This window comes from Cherax quadricarinatus, chromosome 22 (assembly GCF_038502225.1).
Source record: "Cherax quadricarinatus isolate ZL_2023a chromosome 22, ASM3850222v1, whole genome shotgun sequence".
Classification (NCBI taxonomy): Eukaryota; Metazoa; Arthropoda; class Malacostraca; order Decapoda; family Parastacidae; genus Cherax; species Cherax quadricarinatus.
Window position 1 is genome coordinate 22,800,574 of NC_091313.1, and position 12,500 is coordinate 22,813,073.

The 12,500-nt window shown below is 42.9% G+C and overlaps 1 protein-coding gene across 1 annotated transcript in view; it reads right to left on the reverse strand.

Moving 5' to 3' along the window:
* Positions 1-12,500, reverse strand: part of LOC128689850 (carbonic anhydrase-related protein 10-like) — a 284,325-nt gene that overhangs the window by 88,065 nt on the left and 183,760 nt on the right. Inside the window, exon 3 of the mRNA XM_070087551.1 lies at positions 6,252-6,311. Coding sequence (XP_069943652.1) covers positions 6,252-6,311 — 60 coding nt within the window. The remainder of the gene's footprint in view (positions 1-6,251; positions 6,312-12,500) is intronic.

Consider the following 12,500-nt stretch of genomic DNA (forward strand, 5'->3'; position numbering starts at 1 on the left):
AGGACTGGTGGTGAGTTGGAGTCCCGCCCCCAACTGCCTGATCAGGTGTCGTCTCCTGTGGATAAGGAGGAGCAGCAAGTACAAGAGAAGGTTCATGAGATTGAGGAGGAATTGGTGGAGGTGTTGAAGACGTTGTCACCACCAGAGAGGGATGTTACATCTGAGCGTGGTGTCATTGGAGAATCGTCGCTTCCAGAAAGTCTGAGACATGGTAATTTGGGACGTGATGGTGGTTTGGAGTCATCCATTGACTCATTACACCATTCTCAGGTGGAGGTGGAGGTTCATCGAGAGGTAACATCTGATCAAGATATGTGTAACATGACTGTCACGAGAAAGAGGGCGGCTACATCAGATTCTGATGACGTCCTTACGCCTGCACAAAGGCCTGGGAAAAAGACTGAGGTCAAGTGTGAAGGTAGTGGTGTAGGTGGTGGTAGCCATGATAGGAGGCACCGGAAGAAGGGGGGAGGGAAAGAGAGCACTCTGAAGGTGTTGAACGTAAATTCAAGCTCTGGAGTTGTAAAGAGTGATGAGAGGAAGCAGGGGTGGAAACTTTAATAGGCCTTAGGTGTATGTCTGTAAATGTTAATGGGTTATGTAGCGGTATGAAGAGAGATTGGTTTCGTAATTTTCTGAATAAATCTAGAGTGGATGTTGTGTTCCTGCAGGAGCACAATTTCAAAGAGGGTAGGGTGTTGGAGGTGGCAGGATTTCGGGTAGTTACCCTGCCATCTCCCCGTCTAAAAGGTGGTGTGGGAATTTTAATAAGGGAGACGAGCCCGTTTGTTTTGCAGAGAAGCGAGGGAGGAGGGGGAGGGAGGGTGTTGCGTGTGGATGGGTGGTGGATGGGTAAGCGTGTGTCTTTTGTGAGTGTGTATGCGCCGGCAGAAAATAACATAAAGGTAAAGAATGATTTTGTGTGTGAGGATCTTGTGTTTTTCTTAAGTGCACTGCCAGAGGTGGCGATAGTTGGTGGGGACTGGAATAGTGTAATCAGGGTGGCTGATGTGGACCCAAGAGGAGCTGGATATATGTCTGTGGCTCTTAGGGATTTATTAAGGGATGTTAGGTTACGTGATGCCTTTGGGGGAGCGGTGTGGGAGACTGAATATACGTTTGTTAGGAGTGGTTATGCTGCGAGACTAGATAGAGTGTACCTTTCTCAGGGAGTGAACGTGAAATCTTTCAGTACTGTTGAGACTACAATGTCAGATCATAGGGCAGTGGTGGTGGAGGTTGGGTGGGGGACGCTCGCGGACATATATAGAAGTTATTGGAAATTGAATATAAGTGTGTTAGGAGATGAGGAGGGGTTGGAGGGGTTTTCAGTCCTATGGAGGGAGCTTAGTGTGGAAGAACAGGGAGTGGATGACATTGTGACATGGTGGGATAGTGTCGCAAAGGAAAGGATTAGAAAGTTTTATGTGAGAGAAGGAAAACGTATTAATAATTTAAAATATGGACTGGCTAACTATTTAGAGGATAGGTTAAGAGGTTGCTATTGGGAATAATTTTCCTATGGATGAAATAGCTGAAATAAAGGGGAGGTTGAGGGTGTTGCAAAATGAAAGGTTTCAAGCTGTAAGGATGCAGGCAGGGGTGGAGGAAGTGCTTTGGGGCGACAAGCCGTCAGCGTGTGTTTTGCGGCATCAAAAGCAAAGGCAGGCGCTGACGGCTATACCATGTTTAGAGGTAACGGAGATGGTTGGGAATTATAGAGTAGGGCAGGAGATACGAACCACGAAGGGGATGTGTGCGTATGCGGAGGCTTGGTACGAGAAATACTGGAACAGTGGGGGGGTGGGTGACGGGGCATTGGACAAGGTGTGTACGTATGTGACGTGTAATTTAGGAAATAGTGATCGAAAGGCTTTAGGTGGGAAGATTACGGCAGAGGAAATAGAGAATGCGTTAAGGGGAATGAGGAAGGGGAAAGCTCCCGGTATTGATGGTCTCCCGGTAGAATTTTATTTACAACATTGGGAGTTGATAAAGGAATTTATAGTTAGGTTATTTAATAGTATGAAGGAGAAGGGTAAGTTGGGGGAGAAGCAGGAAACAGCAGTAGTAGTGCTGGTCCCGAAGGTCAAGGGGCAGCCCACCCTTCGGGAGTACCGAGCCATATCACTGATGTGTGCAGACTATAAGGTGTTTGCAAAAATTTTAGGTAATAGGTTCAAATGTGTAGTGGAGAGGGTGGTGTCAAAATCTCAGTACGGGTTGCCGGGAAGGTCGATGATTGAAGGACATGGGATACTGAGAAGTTTTGTGGAAGCTAAGGGTGGGGGTGGAGGGGCGGCTTTGTTGGCTCTAGACTGGCAGGGAGCATATGATAGAGTGGAAAGGGGAGCTTTGCAGGTTATACTTAGGAGACAGGGTTTTGGGGAGGAAATAGTCGAATGGGTAAATACGTTGTACAAGGGGGCGAAAATGAGGATACAGATTAATGGGTGTATGGGGAGGGAAATTGCAATGGGAAGAGGCCTTAGACAGGGATGCCCCATGTCCCAAATATTGTTTGCGTGTTTCCAGGACCCCTTTTATAGAATGGTTGACCGTAGCTTATGTACGCCATGTGCGGGAAGTGTGGGGGGTGGGAGGGCCTGGCCGGGGTTAATTGGATATGTTGACGACACCACTGTTCTCTTTCGTGCAGGGATGTCAATGAGTGTGTTGGACGAGGTGGTGCAATTATTTGGAAGTGCCACGGGTATGCAGGTAAATAGTGCGAAGTCAAGGTGCATGGGGTTGGGTTCTTGGGTGGGGGGTGTGGGGGGGAGATGTAATGTCGTTAAAGAATGGGCGGTGTCTTTAAAGATTTGTGGTATTATTTATAGGGATGACATGGTTGCGGCGCGGGAGGAAAATTCGGATAGGTTATTGGAAAGGATCGTGGGGCGTCTAGGTGTTCTGAGACCCCAGCACCTAACTCTGATACAGCGAGTGATAGTCGTGAACATTTTATTGTATAGTAAGGTTTGGTATGTTGCAGCTGTGTTCCCAATTACAGGGACAGCGATTGCGGGGATACTAAGACGGGTGTACAAATTTTTATGGGGTTCACGTTGTGATTGGTTACGGAGGGAGGTTGTAATGTTACCTGTAAGTCAGGGTGGGTTGGGGTTGTTGGATTTGAGACGGAGGGCTAAATGTGTGTTCATTAAATGGGAAGTGTTGCGTGAGGGTGTGAACGCGGGGCGTTTGGGAAGGATACACGACAGGCTGGGTACGTGGTATCGAGGAATGGAGTTGAGGGAATGTGAAATAGTTTTGAGGGCTGTTATGTTGGTTAGGGAACTGAGAAAGGTTCGTATAAGGGTTTTGTGTAGGTTACTTGTAGGTAGGTGCGTTGTCCCAGTTGAGGGTTTGTTCCCCATGTATGCGTGGAAGAGTATTTGGTTTAGATTTAGTAAATTGAAGTTAAAACCTCGGGCGCGTGAGGTGATGTTTCGTTTTCTGCATGGGATCCTTCCGTCTGGTGAGATATTACGAAACAGACAGGTTGTAGAGGGTGGGGGGTGTGGTATCTGTGGAGGGGATGAGACAGCGTTCCATGTAGTTTACTTTTGTGAAGGGCTAGAGGAGGTTAGGTGCTGGTTAAGTAGGTTGGTACAGAGGGTGGGGGGCCGTGGGGTGACGGTTTTGCGTGCTCTAAGTCTAGATATGGGTGGGTTAGACGAGGGTGTCATAAGAGCTTTAGATTATATCATGGTAGATTATATATATATGTCGTGGGTGATGAGGGGGAGAGGGGATAGTGAGGAGAGAAGAAAGGTTCTTGCGGTAACGTTCTATAGTACGATGTGTCGTAACAGAGAGTTGTATGGGAGGAGGTGGGATCAGGCTTTCTCAGAGGGGTATAGAATGCTAACGTTAGGGATTCTCGTAAATCTGTGATTGGATATGAGTGAATGAAGGGGTTTTCATAGGTTGGAGGGAGTCAGGGGGCAACAGCGGGCTCGCCCCCCGGGGGGGGGTCGTGAGAGTGTTGTGAATGTGGGTTTGGAATGGTTTCCTGGTTTTCATTGGGACTTTATGGCATCCAAGTGTGGATGTAGAGCTCAAGGTCTCGTTATGGTAGATATAACACTTTTCAGAATGTAGATATAATATAGTAGATTTTTTATGTATAATTATGATGTGTATCAGTCTTGTATAACATGATTCTTGAGAAATAAGTTATTTGCGACATGCAGTGTGTTTTAGTTTGTATTTATGTTACGTGCTGGGTTTTTGCACGATGAGAGATACTTATATCCTGTTTTGCATTGTGCATACAGTGCATATGATTAATGTGATTTTGTGAAAATTTTTGTGTACGTGTGGGTGTGTGTGTGGATGTGGGTGTGTGGGTGTGTATGTGTATATATATAAATATATATCTCTTTCTATTGTATTGAGCCTTTGTCATGGGTCAGACGTTATGTAATACTTTATATACGCATGATTGATTCTTTTTAAAGTTTATAATTAAGGTCTGTACCCTGATACCGGTTTGGTGTTCATGCAAGTTCTTGATGTTAAGTTTTAGTCTGTATGGTATACAGACATATCTAGACAGTTTAGTGACGTAGTCCATTTGTCTGAAAGTTTTATATGGGTGTATTGTAACAGTATAGAGCTTGTTATTGTGTTCTAAGCTGTATTCTTTTCTGTTTATTTGTATGTTGGGATATGTTCAGCTGTATTGTTAGGGATAAGTATGTAGATTATCTAGTCAGATTATGATGTTAGGTTTTGGTTTTTTGATTAATGTGAAGGATGGGATTTAACTGATATAACTTCTTTGTATATTTTATGTTCAAGTGTATTGAACCTTTGTCAGATGTTATTTATATGTACAATTTATATATATGCAAGGTTTTGTATATATGTCAATTCATGACCCTGTGACATGTAATTTTCTTTTTAGTTATGTTCTTGATATAAGTTTTTGTTGTAATATCTTGCGAGCATGTAAGTACAATCCGTTTGTCAGTTAATTTGATTAGGTTCTATACTGTTTCTTTATTTTTATGTTAAACTGTATTGGTTTTAAATAAAATCTAAAAAAAAAAAAAAAAAAAAAAAAAAAAAAAAAAAAAAAAAAAAAAAAAAAAAAAAAAAAACTGCGCCTCATACTCATCAGGTACCTGAAGGAATCAAAGTCCCGACAAAAGCTTCGCAAGTATTTGCACTCGAGTGAATTTCTCTTCTACTAGCTATCGACATTTGCTGCTTTCTTGTTAGAGCAGGAGTTCCCAACCTGGGGTGGACGCTCCCCAGGGGGCGGACGCCCACCCAGGGGGGAGTACGCACCCCAAGGTGTGGACACATCCCCTGGAGGTGGATACATCCCCAGGGGGTGGACCCACCCCTGGAGGTGGACACCCCTCAGGGGGTGGACGCACCCCCCAGGGGGTGCGAGATGGCATTTCAGAGGGTGTGACAAAGAGTTCTAATGAAAAACACAATTCTCCTTATTTTACCAAAAACTTTTCTAATTGCTCAGTTTATATTTGTATTTTATGCACTGAATTAAAAGCTTATTTTTTTGCGTTCAGTTTATTCACCCGCAGTGTTGTACTTAGTTTAATTTGTGCTTCGACACTTAGAAATTTGACTTCTTCGTCTTCAAATGTGATATTACTTGTAGAGAGAGAGAGAGAGAGAGAGAGAGAGAGAGAGAGAGAGAGAGAGAGAGACTGTACTTACCGATTATCTTTCCAGTATCGCATACCATCAGTCATATGATACCAAGAGAAGAAAGACACACTGGAAGTAGCTTAAAAAAGATCAGGGAACGAGTAGGGATTGAAGGTGTGGCAGGTGAATCCTAAACCACTCGGCCAGTCTACGAGATTCAGAACTCCCTTACCATAGGTTCAAGTCCCTTCCGTACCCTGGTTTGTTTGCAATCCTGTTATTACGATTTCGTGAGGCTTGAGGTAGCTTATGTTAGAAATGGTATAAAATACCGACATGTTGATGATTAAGACGCATGTACAACAGATGTGAATCTTCACTGATGAAATATTTCGACCATCTCACCTTCGACAGTACCGAAGACTCCATTCTGACGCTTCAGCTGAACTCTTCTCCAGGCTGAGGGACTGACCACCGCACATCTCCAAGGTTGATGGACTGATTATATCATCTTCATTTCATTACTATACCTGCTGCCTCTGTAGTTGACTGATGAAACCCACTACGTAGGCGAAACCTTTTAACAATAAAGAAATCCCACTGTTGTACCTGAGGTAGCTTACCTGATATTCCATCGTAAGTCCACCACATCTCCCAGTTCCAGCCCAGACTCACACCCATATCTGTCAGGAGATACCAGACTGTTAGTGCTGTCTGCAAGTACAATAAAGAGAAAACACGTCAAAATTATGTTTCTGAAGAAATTTAGAAAAATGTTTTTTTTTTATCTGGTGTTTGGAAATGTATCAATGTTGATGTGATGAAACATAGGCAAAAAAAAAATCTAAAAAAAATCTAATTTCCGTTCGTGGCGTTTGGAAATACTGTAAAAAAAAATCAAATAGGTCTTTGTGGTGTGTGGAAAGAGGAAGAAAACCATGAAAACCTCTGATAATGCTGTGTAGAAATGCACGAAAATATCAATGGATTTCAGAAATAGCGAAAAAAAAACACATAAAAGTTTTGCTTGTGTTATTGAAAAATAAAATATAACTCAGAGTTTTATGGAAAAACATTTGACTTTTAGAAACAGGAAAAAAAAAAAACATGAATCTTCTCTCGTTGATGTTGTGTGGAAATATTAATAATAATTAAAAAAACGCCATTACCAGCACCATACATAATAAAAGTAGGTCATACATTCCCGGGCGGTAAAAAAAAAAAAAAAAACATGAATTTTAATGGGAAGAGCAAATAAACCGAATTTAAGGAAGTTTTCAAAAACGGAACTGTTTCTGTTGTTTACCTCTATTGTTTCTCCATGAAACCCGTTACAGACGTTATAACAGTAATGGTGTACGGTGCCTACAAGGTGATGAACAAGACACAGGTGTAACACCTGTGTTACAAGACACAGGCGTAACACCTTGTTACAAGACACAGGTGTAACACCTGTGTTACAAGACACAGGTGTAACACCTGTGTTACAAGACACAGGTGTAACACCTGTGTTACAAGACACAGGTGTAACACCTGTGTTACAAGACACAGGTGTAACACCTGTGTTACAAGACACAGGTGTAACACCTGTGTTACAAGACACAGGTGTAACACCTGTGTTATAAGACACAGGCGTAACACCTGTGTTACAAGACACAGGTGTAACACCTGTGTTATAAGACACAGGCGTAACACCTGTGTTACAAGACACAGGTGTAACACCTGTGTTATAAGACACAGGCGTAACACCTGTGTTACAAGACACAGGTGTAACACCTGTTACAAGACACAGGCGTAACACCTGTGTTACAAGATACAGGTGTAACACCTGTGTTATAAGACACAGGCGTAACACCTGCGTTACAAGACACAGGTGTAACACCTGTGTTATAAGACACAGGCGTAACACCTGTGTTACAAGATACAGGTGTAACACCTGTGTTACAAGACACAGGCGTAACACCTGTGTTACAAGACACAGGTGTAACACCTGTTACAAGACACAGGCGTAACACCTGTGTTACAAGACACAGGCGTAACACCTGTGTTACAAGACACAGGCGTAACACCTGTGTTACAAGACACAGGTGTAACACCTGTTACAAGACACAGGCGTAACACCTGTGTTACAAGACACAGGTGTAACACCTGTGTTACACGACCCAGGTGCTGCACATGTGTCTGATTCACGTCACAGATGTTTGCAGTTCAGAAAAATCACTTATTTATGGTTCTTGATTCGAAAGACAAAACAAATGCCAACAGATTTCAAAGGCAGAAAAAATATTCCGGCAGATTTCATAGAGAAGCATATCGACAGATTAAAGTGTCAGGAGATGTAAAAGGCAAAACATGCCGACAGATTTCAGAGACAAAAATCCCGACAGACATGAAAGGCTAAAAATTGTCGACAGATTTAAAAGAAAAAAAATGACAGATTTAAAAAAAAATCGACAATGAAAGGCAAAAATTGTCGACAGATTAAAAAAACTGTCGACAGATTAAAACATATTTAAAAGGCAAAGAAAAAGATAGCCGACAGATTTAAATTGTTTAAAGATTTACAAAAAAAGTCAACAGATTTAAAAGGAAAAAAATGTTGACAGATTTAAAAGAAAAGAAAAAGAATCGACAGATTTGAAAGGTAAAAAAATTGTCGACAAGTTTATAAGACAAAAAGAAAAGAGTGTCGACAGCTCTGAAAGAGCTGTCGACACTTAACCTCTGAACTTTTCGCCCAAGTCTTGGTGGGGGGCGAAACATCGCCCCCCAAAAGATAGAAAGCTACTAAAAAATTTCCAGAAAATTACCATTAGGGTCAAAGAAAATGTATATGTACCTATTTGTGTTTACCTATTTCTAGGTACCTATATCTGATTAGCTACTTCTAGTTACCTGTTTCTGATTACCTAGCTCTAGTTACCTATTTCTGATAACCTATTTATAGTTACCTATTTCTGATTATCTATTTCTAGTTACCTATTTCTGATAACTTATTTGTAGTTACCTATTTCTGATTGCCTATTTATAGGTACTTATTTCTGATAACCTATTTCTAGTTACCCATTTCTGATTACCCATTTCTAGTTACCTTTTTCTGATAACCCATTCCTAGTGATCTATTTCTGATTACCCATTTCTACTTACTTATTTCTGATTACCTATTTCTAGTTACCTATTTCCGATTACCCATTTCTAGTTACCAACTTCTGATTAACTTTTTTCTGATTAACTTATTTCTGATTAACTTATTTCTGATTAACTTATCTCTGATTACTTATTTCTGATTAACTTATTCTGATTAACTTACTTCTGATTGCCTGTTTGTAATAACTCATTGAACAGCAATCTATTTTGCGATTGCCAATTTATAATCAGCATTTTCTACATGGCTGCCCATTATTAATTTCATTTTTTTAAAAGAAAAATGGCCTATTTCTGAATTATCTGCGTTAAGCGATATGTTTAGTGTTCAGTGAGGTGCTTTATATGTTGTTGTAGGCGCTATGCGCTATATTCTAAGTGCTATATTCTCGTGTTAAAAAATAGGAGTTTTGAAAATTGCGCAGTAAATTGTGTGACATAACTAAACAAGCTTCGTAATTAAAATGGCGGTAATTAACTTCCATCAGAGCAAATGGACAGCGCTTATAACTTGATTATGTTGTGTATGTATGATGTCCATGTTGGGGCTAGCTGACATGTGGTGTGTGTGTGTGTGTGTGTGTGTATGCTCACCTAGTTGTGGTTGCAGCGGTCGATTCACAGCTCCTGGCCCCGCCTCTTCACTGGTCACAACTAGGTCACTCTTCCTGCTCCATGAGCTTTATCATACCTCTTCTTAAAGCTATGTATGGATCCTGCCTCCACCACATCACTTCCCAGGCTATTCCACTTTCTGGCAACTGTGTGACTGAAGAAATACTTCCTAGCATCCCTGTGTTTCATCTGAGTCTTCAGCTTCCAACTGTGACCCCCTGTTGCTGTGTCCCATCCTGTCTCTGTTCACCTTGCCGATTCCTCTCAGCATTTTATATGTCGTTGTCATATCCCCCCTATCTCTCCTGTCCTCCAGTGTCGTCAGGTCGATTTCCTTTAACCTCTCCTCGCAGGACATGCCCCTTAACTCCGGGACTAGTCTTGTTGCAAACCTTTGCACTTTCTCTAGATTCCTTAAGTGCGTGGCTAGGTGTGGATTCCAAACTTGTGCTGCAGGCCTAACGTGCACAGTGTACAGGGTCCTGAACGATTCCTTATTAAGATGTCGGAATGCTGTTCTTAGGTTTGCTAGGGGCCAGAATGCTGCAGCAGTTATATGGTTGATCTGCGCCTCAGGAGATGTGCCCAGCGTTGTGCTCACCTCAAGATCCTTTTCATTGAGTGAGGTTTGTAGTCTCTGGCCGCCTATACTGTACTCTGTCTGTGGTCTTCTTTGCCCTTCCCCAATCTTCATGACTTTGCATTTGATGGGGTTGAACTCCAGGAACCAGTTGCTGGACCAGGCCTGTAGCCTGTCCAGAACCCTTTTTAATTCTGCCTGGTGCTTGTCCGATTGAATTCCTCTCATCAACTTCACATCATCTACACACAAGGACACTTCTGAGTCGGTCCCTTCCGTCATATCGTTCACAAATACCAGAAACAGCACCGATCCTTGGACTGACCCCTGTGGAACCCCGCTCTTTACAGGCACCTCGCTACGTACCATGACTCGCTGTTGTCTTCCTGACAGGTATTCCCTGATCCAATGAAGTGCTTTCCCTGTTATCTCTGTCTGGTCCTCCAGCTTTTGCAATAATCTCTTGTGTGGAACTGTGTCAAACGCCTTCTTACTGTCCAAGAAAATGCAATCCACCCACCTCTCTCTCTCTTGTCTTACTGCTGTCATCCTGTCATAGAACTCCAGTAGGTTTTTGACACAGGATTTCCCGTCTCTGAACCCGTGCTGGCTGTGTTGATGAGCTCATTCCTTTCTAGGTGCTCCACCACTCTTTTCCGGATAATGTTCTCCATGACTTTGCATACTATACATGTTAGTGATACTGGTCTGTAGTTTAATGTTACGTCTCTGTCTCTTTTTTTTTTTAAAAATTGGGGCTATATTTGCTGTCTTCCATACCTCAGATAGTCGCCCTGTTTCGATAGATGTGTTGAAGATTGTTATTAGTGGTACACATAGCGCCTCTGCTCCCTCTCTCTGGACCCATGGAGAGATGTTTTCCTGCCCCATCGCCTTTGAGGCATCTAGCTTGCTTAGCAGCCTCTTCACTTCTTCCTCAGTTGTATGTATTGTGTCCAACAGTTGATGGTGTACCCCACCTCTCCGTCTTTCTGGAGTCCCTTCTGTCTCCTCTGTGAACACTTCTTTGAATCTCATGTTTAGTTCCTCACATACTTCACGGTCGTTTCTTGTGATCTCTTATCCTTCCTACCTCAGCCTGATTACCTGGTCCTTGACTGTTGTTTTCTTCCTGATGTGGCTGCACAACAGCTTCGGGCCAGATTTGGCTTTCGCTGCTGTGTGGGTGTGTGTGCTTTCTGGTTTTCAAATGTTCCTACTACTACTGACTACTAACACCACTGCTTCTACTACTGCTGCTGCTTCTAGTACTACGACTTCTACTATTACTACTGCTGCTGCTAGTGCAACTACTACTACGACTTCATTCCTAGGGGAGCCCTAACCCATAAGGGCGAAATAGTTCCTAGGAAATGGGTGGCATTCAAGTTCAAACCAAAGATGGGGATGAGGCAGCCCCAATTCCTCGGAACAAAAGCCCTTCACCGGAAGCAAGGCACTTTCATCCCTTCTCACATTCTCCTTCACAGATGTTTGAGTAACACCTTCTGCCAACACCTGCTGCCAGCACCTGCTGCCAGCACCTACTTCTGGCTTTGACATTCACTTTGCCCATAACGCCAATCTCAAAGCAAGTTGCCTGTTGGTGATTGCCTAACTTTGCGGCGCTCTGCGCCCTGCAGTGCCGATAGTTCCTTGCTCACCCTGCCACTAAAAGTGAAGTGCGTAGTTTGTTGAACTCATATGCTGGGGCAGTTGGCACTGTCTGGAGTTTTGTACTCACCTAATTGTGGTTGCAGAGGTCGAGACTCGGCTCCTGGCCCCGCCTCTTCATTGACAGCTACTGGGTCCTCTCTCTCCCTGCTCCATGAGCTTTATCATACCTCGTCTTAAAAGTATGTATGGTTCCTGCCTGCACTACATCACTTGCCAGACTATTCCACTTCCTAACAATTCTGTGACTGAAGAAATGCTTCCTAACATCCCTTTGACTCGTCTGAGTCCTCAGCTTCCAATTGTGACCCCTTGTTTCTGTGTCCCATCTCTGGAACATCCTGTCTCTGTGTTGTACGTGTGTCTGTGCGTGTGTGTGTGTGTGTGCGTGTGTGTGTGTGTGTGTGTGTGTGTGTGTGTGTGTGTGTGTGTGTGTGTGTGTGTGTGTGTGTGTGTGTGTGTGTGTGTGTGTGTGTGTGTATTATATATGTATATCGGATACGAACGAGTACAGCCTGCAGCTAATGTATCACGTTGTATACAGAATTCAATCACCTACTGCCTACAGTAATGAAGGAAAGAGGCAGGTGCAGATCAAGCTTTTATTGACGTAAATAAACGTTTGAAAAGCTTGACTGCCCATGTGCACTTTCTACATATTGCATTAAACTGACACACTTATCGTCTCCAATATGTACCGTCTCATTTGTGCATCGTCTCCCACATGTATTAAACAGTCATAACAGCACCAGTGTATCAAATTTAGATTTTTTTTTTACACTAGGCCCGTGTGTGTTCTTCATTCTGCTCAAGAAGTGGAGGAGACTCGATCCTTCGTCCTCTAACAGCGAGAGAGACA